The following is a 12,425-nucleotide window of genomic DNA, read 5'->3' as shown; positions in this document are numbered from 1 at the left end:
TTGTCATTTTTCAAGCTGCAAGATGTTTTCCTATGTTTGTCAGGAATGTAGGGTTTGGGAATTATGACAGTTTTAAAAAAATATATGAAGGCACATTTCAAGATTTCCTTGACATCACGCACTCTAGTTAATGTTAAAATCTGAAGAAAACCTCTTTAACAAGGTCTGAACAATGTTTAATATCTGTGACACTAATCAGATTTAGTGTCACACGAATAATGTCAGAAAGATGTGTAACATTTTAAAGTTGGAATGAGGTTTCTGCGTGAAAGTATGAATGAACAGTTAGCAGTTGAAGTCGCATGAAGATTTGTTGAAGTCTGAATCATTTCTCCATTGACTTCCATGTTAAAAATGTGATGTATTATGGGATTTATCTCTGGAATTATGAAAGTTATGAATGAGAAAAGTAATAGGCATCGATTCCCGACCGAGCTGAACGTTTTGATGTTTGAACGGAGTTTCTGCGATGTTCAATGCAGGAGGAGAAGAGAAAATTCCGGCGGAATAATACACTTTTTGTCCGTAGAATAACATATAGTTGGAATGCTGTATCAGCAACAAGCTGTACAGTATACTTTTGAAGCTTAATATAGTATGTAATAGTATTTAACACATGGCAACAACCTCACTTAACCAATCCCAAAATACTAATGCAATATATCTTGATTCCTCCAAACATTTCAGGTAAAGCAGCAGTTAACGTTATATCTTTGCCCGACTCCCTTTTCATTTTTGTCCGTTTTTCCAGCTGCTGTTCTCCATCCCAAAGAGACCCTCCTTCACCTCGCAGTGCGTTTGGGTTTAGTCCATCTCTCCCGTTTCTTAATCCACCAACCGAGAGGTCAGAGGGCGTTGACCTTACCCAATCAGGAGGGAGACACCCCCCTGCAGCTGGCTCAGAGGGACGGACAGCATGCCATGTTCAGGGTGCTTGCAGCGTAAGGCTACTCCCTTTTACAAATTGAATAATCAAGACTTCTGATAAGGCTGAATCCTAGGGAAGGCTCCTTTCTGTTCTCAGTAAATGAACTTTGCCTCACTTCCTGTCCTCTTTCCCGCTCCTCCTCAGTCCTCCTGCAGGCGGCCCTGCTCCAGGTGTGTGTTGTGTGTGGGCCGACAGCTCCTGCATGCTGAGGTTTTGTCCCGCGACGGACTCCCTGACCCTGACTGTGAGACGTACATCCACCCCCCCCCCTCAGGACGCCATCATCACCCTCCGAGACAGACTGGCAGACCACAGCATCCTCAAACGGGTGAGAGCAAACAACCAGGAACACCTTTATCTAACGTCCTTATTGTGTTCCTATCTATTGCACAATATAGAACAGAAAGGGCTGATAAATATTCCCATGGAATACCATCTGTTGATGATGTTATGTGTGTTGCTGTCGAGATAAGGCCGCTTGCACAGGTTTTGTTCCGGCTTGTGTAAACAGAAAGCCCTTGACTCCCACACCCTTTAATATACAGTCGGACATGTTGATAAGAGTTGAGCAGGTAGCGGTGAACACAACAATGCATAATAAATCAGAGGGCATGCGCGGTGATATGAAAGGACACACAGGTCCACATTGATAGGGCAACTTGTACGACTTCCAGTCAACCAGCGGCTGCAGTGACTCTGGTATTGTTTCCTCGATGTGTTTGTGTGGTTCAGTTGGTGTCTGCGGACAGTTTTGTAACAAGATTGCGTCGCAACCATTTACATGTGTCGTTGAAATAAAAATGAAAGTAAAGTTCAAAGATGGCCTTGTTTCAACAACGTGGTGTTTCGGTTGGCGTATATTTCTGTGGACATATTGTGTGACCTCGATAGCCTCCCCCTCTTTACGCATCCGGTGGGATCGAGCGCTGCAGCTAGTGTGATCCCATTACAGTACGTCTTGTATTCTTTTTGCCGTTTTTGGAGATTTGTTTGGGTATATTTTTCTGTTCAATTTTGTTAACATATCTGTTTTTTTTCCAGATCAACATGCTCAAAGCTGACAGTGAGGTAGACAAGACGGGCACAAAGGAATTCCTTCCTCGTGATGAAGGTAAAGTGGCTTATTTAAATCTAACTCTGTGCTGTATAAAGTATAACATTCCGTTTACAGTGGCTTTTTATTAACTGTAGATTTATTTGCATTCATCTGAAAACATTATTAAGGACTGTTTGTCACAAGATGCTTTTCACCATATCCTACCTGCATCCAAAGTACAATGCTACTTTAAGGATGTCTACTTTTAGACAAAAGGTACATTGCATATGTACACAATAATACTAATTTAAAGCAAGAACATGTAATCAAGTGTCAGCCTGGGATCATCTGCCACGAGGGACAGGTGAGCACAATCCAGATACCCGCTTTGTGTTTGTTCTCCTTTATGTTCCACACGTTCGCGGTCATTATGGTAACTGTGTAACACGAGCTCTGGAAAACACACGCCCGACACGTACACCTGAACACACTCAAAGTCCACCGTGACATTAGACTCAATGATGGAGTTGTGTGTAGTGCTGAACATATAAGTCATTACTTTAAGTTACATACGTTTGAAAAATCAATCAGTATTTTAACTCCTTTATGAAGCAGCTTCTAAACGTGACGTTGTTTGGGTTTTTAACTGTTTTCGGTCGGACCAATCATTTGAAGTCGTGTGCTTAGGCTGTGGTACATTTTCCCAGACGTCTTGTTTTATTATCAACACTAAATTATTATTTGATTCTGAGTAAAGAAAATAATCAACAGATAAATAAGAAATACGCCATGACAGTGTTTTCTTCTTGCAAAAGCAGTTTATAATATTTGCTCTCTGCATTTGTGGAAACCAATCCCCACAGATTCAGTCGAGCAGACCGTGTGGTCATCCATCGCTCACCACCTGAAGACACGAAGAAAACACTCTTGAGAGAGACCATAAAAGGCACACTCTCGTCCTACACGTGTGTGTGTTCTTCCTCAGAGAAATGTTGAGCGGCAGATTGTTTTTCTCTTCCTTCGGTGACATGCTTGTTGCTGGCTATTAACCGCACAGGAAGATCCCTTAGGACCTTCAGTGGTGGGTAGAGTAAACACAACGGGACTCCAGCAACACTATTGTTACTTTAGAATTATATTGACTCAAGTAAAAGTACATGTAAAAATAACTATCTTCAAGAAATAACAGCCATTAAAACTATTCAAGCAGAGATGAACTTAATTAGATGCTGTGTAATACATCACCTATTGTATTTTTCAAACGGATCCTCAATAAAAACAAATGAGAAGTGCACTGTCATTCAAGTGCCGAATAGAGAGAGATATGTGCAGGTAACGACTGGTAAACTCTTAGAAACCAGAGGGGTGTGTGTGTGTGTGTGTGTGTGTGTGTGTGTGTGTGTGTGTGTGTGTGTGTGTGTGTGTGTGTGTGTGTGTGTGTGGTGTGTGTGTTGTGTGTGTGTGTGTGTGTGTGTGTGTGTGTGTGTGTGTGTGTGTGTGTGTGTGTGTGTGTGTGTGTGTGTGTGTGGTGTGTGTGTGTGTGTGTGTGTGTGTGTGTGTGTGTGTGTGTGTGTGTGTGTGTGTGTGTGTGTGTGTGTGTGTGTTGCAAATATCAACTATTCATCAATTAATCTGACGACTGTATTTTCTAGAATAATCTTTCTATTGTTGGGTCTATAAAATGTCCGAAAACAGTGAAAAATGTCCCAGTTTCTCAAATGCAATGTCTTTAAACGTCTTGTTTTGTCAGTCGAGAACTACAAAATACCGGATATTAACATTATTCATGGTTATATATATATATACCTAAAATGAAGGAGAAGTTGGTCAGGGAAAAAAGTATTTCTGCAAAACAACCACTCTGACGATTGAGATGTTTTAATGAAATTATTAATAATGTAACCTAAACATAGTAAATGTAACTCATCACTTCCCACCACTGCAAATCCTACATGCTGCATCTTCTTGTCGCACACACACACACACACACACACACACACACACACACACACACACACACACACACACACACACACACACACACACACACACACACACACACACACACACACACACACACACACACACACACACACACTGGGTAGCACTCTCCTACCTGGTCACTGTTTTGAGTAACCATAGAGATGGCACGTGGCCGTATCGACTCATAGAGCAGAGCAGGAAGTGTACCTCAGTATTGACCTTAACCCTGTCCGACTTCAGCCCCGTCCATTAATCCTCTCCCAATAACAACCTCACGGGGGGAGTGTGTGCTCTGTTCCAACATCTCACAGAACATTTTTTAATTCCTGGAAAGTGAAGACACATCCAGAGGAGCTGATGCCGTGCCATGTGCACATTTCTTCTCGGGAGGAGAGCTGGAGCCTGTCATGAATAAACTGCTGGCTAAACATTTGTATTTTGTCCAGGCATCAGCACGGAGCTCCGAGTGGAGGAGCACACGCTGGGTGACAACGTGAGTATCCATGCACAGATATATTTGTGAGTGTCGCTGTAAATGTTTATACATTTGCCTCTTCAGTTCCTCCTGGTTCCTGCATTTCACTCTGATCGTATCTCTGTTTACTCAAAGTTTATTCTCTTAAGAGCCTTGCTTCCTCTGTGTGGTTTCTGGTTTGTTTAAAGGTATTTGATGAGCAGCTTGTCCTTTCTCTGGATGATGACGACGATGAAGACGAGTACACATCCTCATTATCTGGTAATTCTTCTCTTCTCTGATCTCCATTTTGCACACATCGAGAGAATTAGTTTGATGTTGTTGTTAAATAAATGCACACAGCACTTCATTCCAATATAAAGGGTTTTTAAGAAAGTAAAAAAGGCACTTTATTTGAAGTACCTCTAAATATACAAAATATGTGAATAAAGTGTTTTTTCTCTCCTCACTCAATGCATCTACCTCAACACAATACCAACGTAGCCAAACCCAAAACAGTTTTTCCATTTTAATATTATGGCAATAATACTGGCATCTGGTTTCAATTCCTGAAGAGTTGTATCCAGAATACCTGATGTGCTAATGCTAAATGTTTTCTTGGAGCAGATTCGTATGTCATTAATCAAACTTTGGTTAAATATTTGTATTTTGCACAGGTATAAGCAAGGAGCTCCATGCGTCTTAAATAATGAATCTGTTGCACAGAAAAAAGAAACACAACAGCATATCTGTGGCTGTACTGAGCAGCAGGGTGTGGAGGAGAAGCCCTGACTGGAGCTTCTCTGGTGGCGCTTGCATATGCAGAGCTCTGTTTTGAATCACATCATAGGAAATCAATACGCTAACTGCCTGGCAGACACAGACAGGGATCCACTTCTGGAGAAGGTTAATGAGCAGTTTTGTTTGATTAAACCCACGTATTATCCTCCTGGAGTCTGGCTGCAGGTCGCGTCCACAATGACGCAGGAATCTGCCCTGTCACTGGGACAAAGCAGGAATGGGGTCAGGAACGGAGATGCCCCCCCCCTCCTAGTCTGGCCTGTCTGCCTGCCGTCCCCTCCCCCGACTCCCCTGGATCGGACAGTGGGGCTCTGTACTTGAATTGAGAGGGGGGAATGTTAACAAGCTCACATTTCGTAGCTTTTTACAAAAGCTGACATTTTAGGTGAGCCACACACATTGACCTTGAGTTCTCTCTTAAACACGCAAGATTGTAGAAGCCCAGCTAAGCGCAAACAGTCACTGGCTTGTAAAGAACTTTGAGGAGGATGCTCAAATGTTTCAGGTGTTGCCAAGGTTACTGGGAGTCCTATTTTCCTGTGTGGAAGAATGAAGAGTTTGTTGTAAACTGCTGAATGGAGGCAATAAAGTGTGTGTGTGTGTGTGTGTGTGTGTGTGTGTGTGTGTGTGTGTGTGTGTGTGTGTGTGTGTGTGTGTGTGTGTGTGTGTGTGTGTGTGTGTGTGTGTGTGTGTGTGTGTGGTGTGTGTGTGTGTGTGTGTGTGTGTGTGTGTGTGTGTGTGTGTGTGTGTGTGTGTGTGTGTGTGTGTGTGTGTGTGTGTGTGTGTGTGTGTGTGTGTGTGTGTGTGTGTGTGTGTGTGTGTGTGTGTGTGTGTGTGTGTGTGTGTGTGTGTGTGTGTGTGTGTGTGTGTGTGTGTGTGTGTGTGTGTGGCAACGCTGGGGCATTGTTTTCCACTTAAGCAGGACTTCAGATTTTTCAGTATTGCTCAAGGCATCAAACTCCCAGCTGAGCTGAATATTTGTGTTGTCATGACAGCGCCTGACGATGGTTGTGGTATAAAGTTGTCATCCAGAGTTATTGTTTTTTCCAGATGTGTCGAAAATGGTCGTCTAGTTTCAACAGTTTCAGCTGTTGTTGGAACGTGCCTGTGTGACAATCATTCCACCATCTGAGTCTTCAATCTGTCACTATCTTTAAATGGAACAGAGGGGAGATGTCTGTGTCTGTGTGTGAAGCTGCATACATTGACAGTTTGATCTGAGCAAATCAAATGGAAGCATGCAGACAGAGACATATACAGAATGTAAGATAAACACAGAGTCTGCCTTGTGTGTTTGAGCTGCAGCTAATGTCTTCACTGTGTGAGCAGAGAGGAAATGCCTCTGTGATGCTCAGGATTTCCCTTACATTAGTGTGGGCACGGCCGCTCAGACATCAAAGTCTGAGGGGAAAGTGCTCCGAGGGCTTAGAAAATGGCTTCTCATCAAGAGAGGACATTTTCCACATTGTTATCTTAGAATTACCAGCTCTTGTTAACATGCACTTTAGTCTGCACAAGTATGTAAACTGCACCTATCTTTACTTATTTATCTGAGTTTCTTACATTTTTAAGGTGCTTTGACTGTGCTTTATTGTTGGTTTGTACTTTAACTACATTTTAAACAGAAACATTGCACTTTTTACTGCACTATACACATTTAAAAGCCTTATTTAGTGTACTTTTTACTCTATAAACACTAAATACAGGAGTCCAGATTAAAAAAATGTGAAGGATAAGTAATTGTCATATCGAAACATTTATAAATATACATTGATTCATAATATTTGATAAATATGTCTTCCTTTATTCCATATCGGCAGGTATTTTGTGAGACAAAGAGTCTTATATTCTCAGTCTACAAAAATAGTCCCAAAACCTAACCAAGGTATTAAAACCATGTTATTTTTAATTCAAATGGTGGCATTGCAAGTTTATTTATATAGCACTTTTCAACACAAGGCAATTCAAAGTGCGTTACAAAAATGAAAGACATGGCATTTAAAATCAGTCATTTAAAAGAAAAGCTAATAAAATAAACATTAAAAGAAAAAATACATGGATAAAAGTTACAGTGCAGTTTAAGATGTGAATAGTTCAATTAAAAGCAGCGACAAAAAGAAAAGTCTTCAGCCTGGATTTAAAAGTAGTCAGAGTTGCAGCGGACCTGCAGGTTTCTGGGAGTTTGTTCCAGATACTTGGAGCATAATAACTGAACGCTGCTTCTCCATGTTTAGTTCTGACTCTGGGGACAGAAAGCTGACCAGTCCCTGAAGACCTGAGAGATCTGGATGGTTCATAGTTTAGCAGGAGGTCAGAAATGTATTTTGGGCCTAAACCATTCAGTGCTTTATAAACCAGCATACAAACCATAATATTACACGACTGGTCCATATACAAAAAAAAGGAAAAACATTTTGAATATGTGAATTGTAGTCATGCCCAGAGTTCCCAATTTAGACATTTGCCTACATCCTGTTTTTATAATTCAATGTATGAATATGAAAGAGAGAGTATACATGATTACTGAAGCAGACGTGGTCTATAAAGGAGAACAAGGCTCCAGTCCATAATCCATTTCCTAGAAAACGGTCAGTTTGGCGGTAAGGTTGACATGTGCAGGTTTCTATCAAAACAAACCTGTAAAGGTCAGACAGGGAGAAGGTATGCTGTATCTCATTTTCCTTTCTTTACTCTATCCCTGACATTTCATAGGAGAAAGATCAATACATTATGGCACAATGATCCAAAAATCATTAGAAAGAAGCAGAACAGAAGGCTAACTGTTAACAGAAATATATGATGACATGTTTGGCCATTTATTTTCTCTTTTTATGGCATATCTGATGGAGAGTTTTCATTTAAATGGTTGTAATGTATTTTGGTTGTACAGGTTGGAAATCGTGTTAACTCATGGCACATTGAGAGCTGTTTTTTATATTTAACCAACTGATGTTAGGATGAATAATAGTAATGATAAGTGGCTTCATATAAACTTCACTGAAGATTGTACTGTTTGTTTTCACAGTAAAAGGGCATCCCATGCAGAGCCAGTTCAGGCAGCATGCTGCAGACCCTCTACTCTCCACGATGAACAGCAGCGATCGGATCATCACACACCCACAGGTCATACATCACCCTCTCTCTTTAAACACAGATTTATCATTTCAATGGACAGTTAACCCCAAAATAAACTATACTTATTATTCCTCATACCTGCAGTGCTATTTTTCAACCTAGATTGTTTTAGTGTGAGTTGCTGACTGTTAGCGGTATCAGCCCTAGAGATGTCTGCCTTTTTCTCAAGTATAATAAAACGTTGGGTTACGTATTGTAACCCTTGTCATATTAGCACAGGCGGAGCCCTCTACTGGACTCTATGGGTACTACCTTATCTTACCTTACCTTTCTATGGACGTAGCCGGCCCCGGGGCGGGCCTACCTGAATGCGTGCGCATCTCACTTCCGTATTAAAAGGAGACCTCGCCTCCTGACCACCATCCTACACCACTCTGTGCTAATATACAAGGGTTACAATACGTAACCCGACGTTATATCTCTCACAGGCTCCGCCCTCTACTGGACTCTATGGGTACAGTGGGCGGAGCCCCGATGTATGCACGCACTGTCGTCCAGCACACCGTTCCACCTCACTGTCCCTGACCGGCTTTAGCAGCCACTGCGCCTCACTTACCTCTCCCTCGGTTGTAACCGTGGAGAAGTCTGGGCTGCGGCCGATAGAGCACACCCTGACGCGCTTGCCTCACGAAAAAAAGTGTGCTCGAAAAAAACAGTGCTGAGGGCTCCCCTGCGTCCACCTATAGGCAGACAGGGAAAAACCCCAGCCCTGTATGGGTTCACCATGCACTCTCCCTCCTGAGTCCCTAAAGAGCACGGGGAGAATGCAAGTGCCCCCTATGTCCCCACACTCAAACACTGACCCTGTGCAGAGTGTGTAGGGACTATAGTATGGAGGGCTCTCCCCCTCCTGCCTGGGGACAGGAGGGGGAGAGCCCTCCAGCCCTTAAAAGGGCCCAGAGCACCCCACGTCCCCGCGACCCTCCAGGGGTCCGGAGAAACGTAAGGGCATTTTACGCCCGGGGAGAGGGTCAGATGCCCACTGACCAACAGCCCCCCCCCTCCTCACCAGTCCTGTGTTGCCCCAGCAAGCACAGACGTTGAGAAAGAGCCAGACATAGATAACAGATAACACTTTATGAAGGGACCTGGCGTTGACCAAGACGCCGCTGTGCATATATCCTCCACACTGGCACCGTTGAATAAGGCTGTTGATGCAGCCACATCTCGTGTGGAGTGCGCACGGAACCCCGTGGTACAGGCTCTCCCTGCCTGCTCGTAGGCGTGTGCAATGCCTTCGCAAAGCCAGCCTGCCAGGCGTTTCATGGACAGAGCTTTTCCAGTCACCCCGCCACCGAAGCACACAAACAGCTGTTCAGTGCGTCTCAGGGTAGCTGTGCGCTCTACATAAGGAGGTGTAATTTAGCTTCCCTGGCCCCACCATTGGGGTGGAAGACTAAAACCCCCCAACTGAATAGCCCTCGACCTGAACGCACTCCTTAGGCTCTTGGGCACAAAGGAGGGGTTCGGTCTGAGTGTCGCGCCGCTCCGGTCACCCCGAATCAGTAAACAGCTCGGGTGCACCGACAGAGCGGTTAACTCGGACACTCTTTTGGCTGACGTTAAGGCAAGAAGCAACGCTGTCTTCCACAACAGTGCTTTCAGGGAGGAGAGCTCCAGAGGCTCAAACGGTTCTGTGACCAGAGCCTCGAGCACTAGGGGCAGGTCCCACTGCGGGGTGGAGGCGCGCACTACTGGGCGCAGCCTCCTGACCCCCTGTAAAAACCGCAACATCAGTGGATGAGAAAAGGCTGACCTGCCGTTGAATCCCTCATGACAGGACGAGATGGCTGCTGCATACACTTTTATAGTAGAATGAAATAGTCCTCTGTCCACCAATCACTGTAAGAAGGACAAAACAGAGCCTAACTCACAAGATAAGGGCTCTATTTTCCGCTCCTCACACCATCGCTGGAATCCCAGCCACTTTGGCCTGTAACAGGCTGTGGTGGATCCAGCTCTAGCTGCCTGGATAGATTGAATAACGCTGTCAGACAATCCACCCTGTCTCAGCCTGTCACTCTCCTGGAGAGGACGGCCCAGAGTGGGTAACACCCCGATTGCACCTGCCTCTTGAGACATCGCCCCCCAGAACTGGGGAATCGCCCAACTGGAGCAATTTCCACATGAAAGTATGCGTCTTTCAGGTCGATGGTGGTCAACCAATCGCCCGGTTTGCACAAGCCCCATTAACTGTTTTATAGTTAACATGCAGAATTTTCTGCAGGCAATGTAGCGATTCGGGCTGCTGAGATCTAGAATAGATCTGAATTCCCCTGTCTTCCTGAGAACCAGGAAGTACATGGAATAAAGACCATTTTCTCTGTGCTGAGGGTGCACGACAGACACAGCCTGTTTCTTCACCAGAGCCTGAATCTCTGCTGAGAGGAAACCAATCTCCTCCTGGGAAGACAGATTTCCTCTCGCATGCCCATAAAAGGAGGTGGGACGCTGCAAAACTGGAGTGAATAGCCCCGTTTCGGCGTCCTGTTCATCCACTTTGTTAGAAAAGCCTGTGGAGGAGTGCGTGCTGCGGTGACTCTTCTCTCTTCTGAGGTCTTTGAACGCACCGCGGCCCGCCCTCAGTGGAGGGGGGCCGCGCGCCGTCACAATGCCGTCTCTTCGAAACGGACATTATGGGAAAAGTGGAATTGTGGAGAGAGATTACTCTTACTCTGGGATAAATGCACTCGTTCTCACTGAATGCATTTTTCACACACACACACACACACACACACACACACACACACACACACACACACACACACACACACACACACACACACACACACACACACACCACTCTAGAACTAGAGTTTACAAACGTAAACCACCGTTCCCCTGCGGAGGTCCCTGAACGCACCGCGGCCACTCTCACGAGGGCCGCGCGCCCACGTATTACGGCCCATCCACACAGCGGCGTGCGCTGACGCTTGCCGGCAGGCGTGTCTGAAACTCGACCAACAACCAATCACATGAATCTCCCGCCCCTGACACACAAGCAGCGGTTTGATTGGCTAGAGCTTGTACTGGCATATGATTCGATTGGCTGACGCTTCTGCAGAGGCGTCAAAAGTTGAACATTGCTCAACTTTTGCAGTGAGCCACGGCAGCTACGCTCCACGTCGCTTCCCACGATGCATTTCGGCTAAAAGTGACGTCACCCCATTCAAAGTGAATGGTGAAGCGTCAACGCACGCCGCTGTGTGGACGGGCCGTTAACGCTGTATCTCCCATTCAACGGTGAAATGCATTAATCGGAGCTATTATACCAGGCAAGGTGTGTTTTCTGACAACAGCACGCCGGCAATAGCGTCTCTTGAACCCGCACAGCGCTTTGACAGCACACGGTTTATTCCACTCTCGTGCACACGCCCACCTGCTGGCTCCCTATACTGGGGTTTACAGCGGGGGCGGGGAGTGTAGGACAGTGTTTCTTCCGCTGGGGATGGGCAAGAATCAGCCACGCTGTGATTACTCCTTATCCCGTGAGCAAGGAGATCGATCCAAAGAGCCCTTCCGTAAAGACGGGGGCTCCCAGGAGATCAACACGGTCCTCTTTGGAAAAATGCCATGCGACGTGATATCCCAGGGACATCACACGGCGGGCAGCGGCGGCGGCCTGTGATGAAGTAGGGTCGACCCTATATCATGTGAATCCACAGAGAACCGGTCCCCGGGGGAACCGGGCCTGGGGCAAGGCCCGTGGACCAAGCTATTTATTCGGCCTTGCGGCCCAATAATCGCTCTGACCTGGTGAGGCGGGGGCATCTCTAGCAATGAGTGAGTAGCCCACACACCCGCCGCCATGATCATCATCCAGGGAGAGTACAGCCCTGGGCGGTGGACCTCCATCATGGATGTATAATAAGAACCTCCATGACCTCCATGGACGCCGGACTCGGAAGGAATGGCGAACGTGAAATGGCACCGCCTCGGCCATATCCTGGTCCCCCAAACACTCGAAGCAGAGGTGGTGGGGGTCCGGCGCCCGCTATCTTTCTTTCTCTTTCTTCCTTTCTCTCAAAAAATACGTCTCGGACCCAGTGCTAGGCTCCGCTCGCTGAAGAGTAAAGGATGGTGGTCAG

The 12,425-nt window shown here is 45.6% G+C and overlaps 1 protein-coding gene across 1 annotated transcript in view; it reads left to right on the top strand.

Moving 5' to 3' along the window:
• arhgef28a (Rho guanine nucleotide exchange factor (GEF) 28a) overlaps nucleotides 1–12,425 on the top strand; it is a 68,379-nt gene that overhangs the window by 22,828 nt on the left and 33,126 nt on the right. Inside the window, 6 exon segments of the mRNA XM_034095770.2 lie at nucleotides 752–941; nucleotides 1,073–1,256; nucleotides 1,970–2,039; nucleotides 4,394–4,440; nucleotides 4,611–4,683; nucleotides 8,228–8,325. Coding sequence (XP_033951661.1) covers nucleotides 752–941; nucleotides 1,073–1,256; nucleotides 1,970–2,039; nucleotides 4,394–4,440; nucleotides 4,611–4,683; nucleotides 8,228–8,325 — 662 coding nt within the window.

The sequence above is a fragment of the Pseudochaenichthys georgianus genome, chromosome 12, assembly GCF_902827115.2.
Source record: "Pseudochaenichthys georgianus chromosome 12, fPseGeo1.2, whole genome shotgun sequence".
NCBI classification, from domain to species: Eukaryota; Metazoa; Chordata; class Actinopteri; order Perciformes; family Channichthyidae; genus Pseudochaenichthys; species Pseudochaenichthys georgianus.
This window is presented reverse-complemented; position numbering and strand designations above follow the sequence as displayed.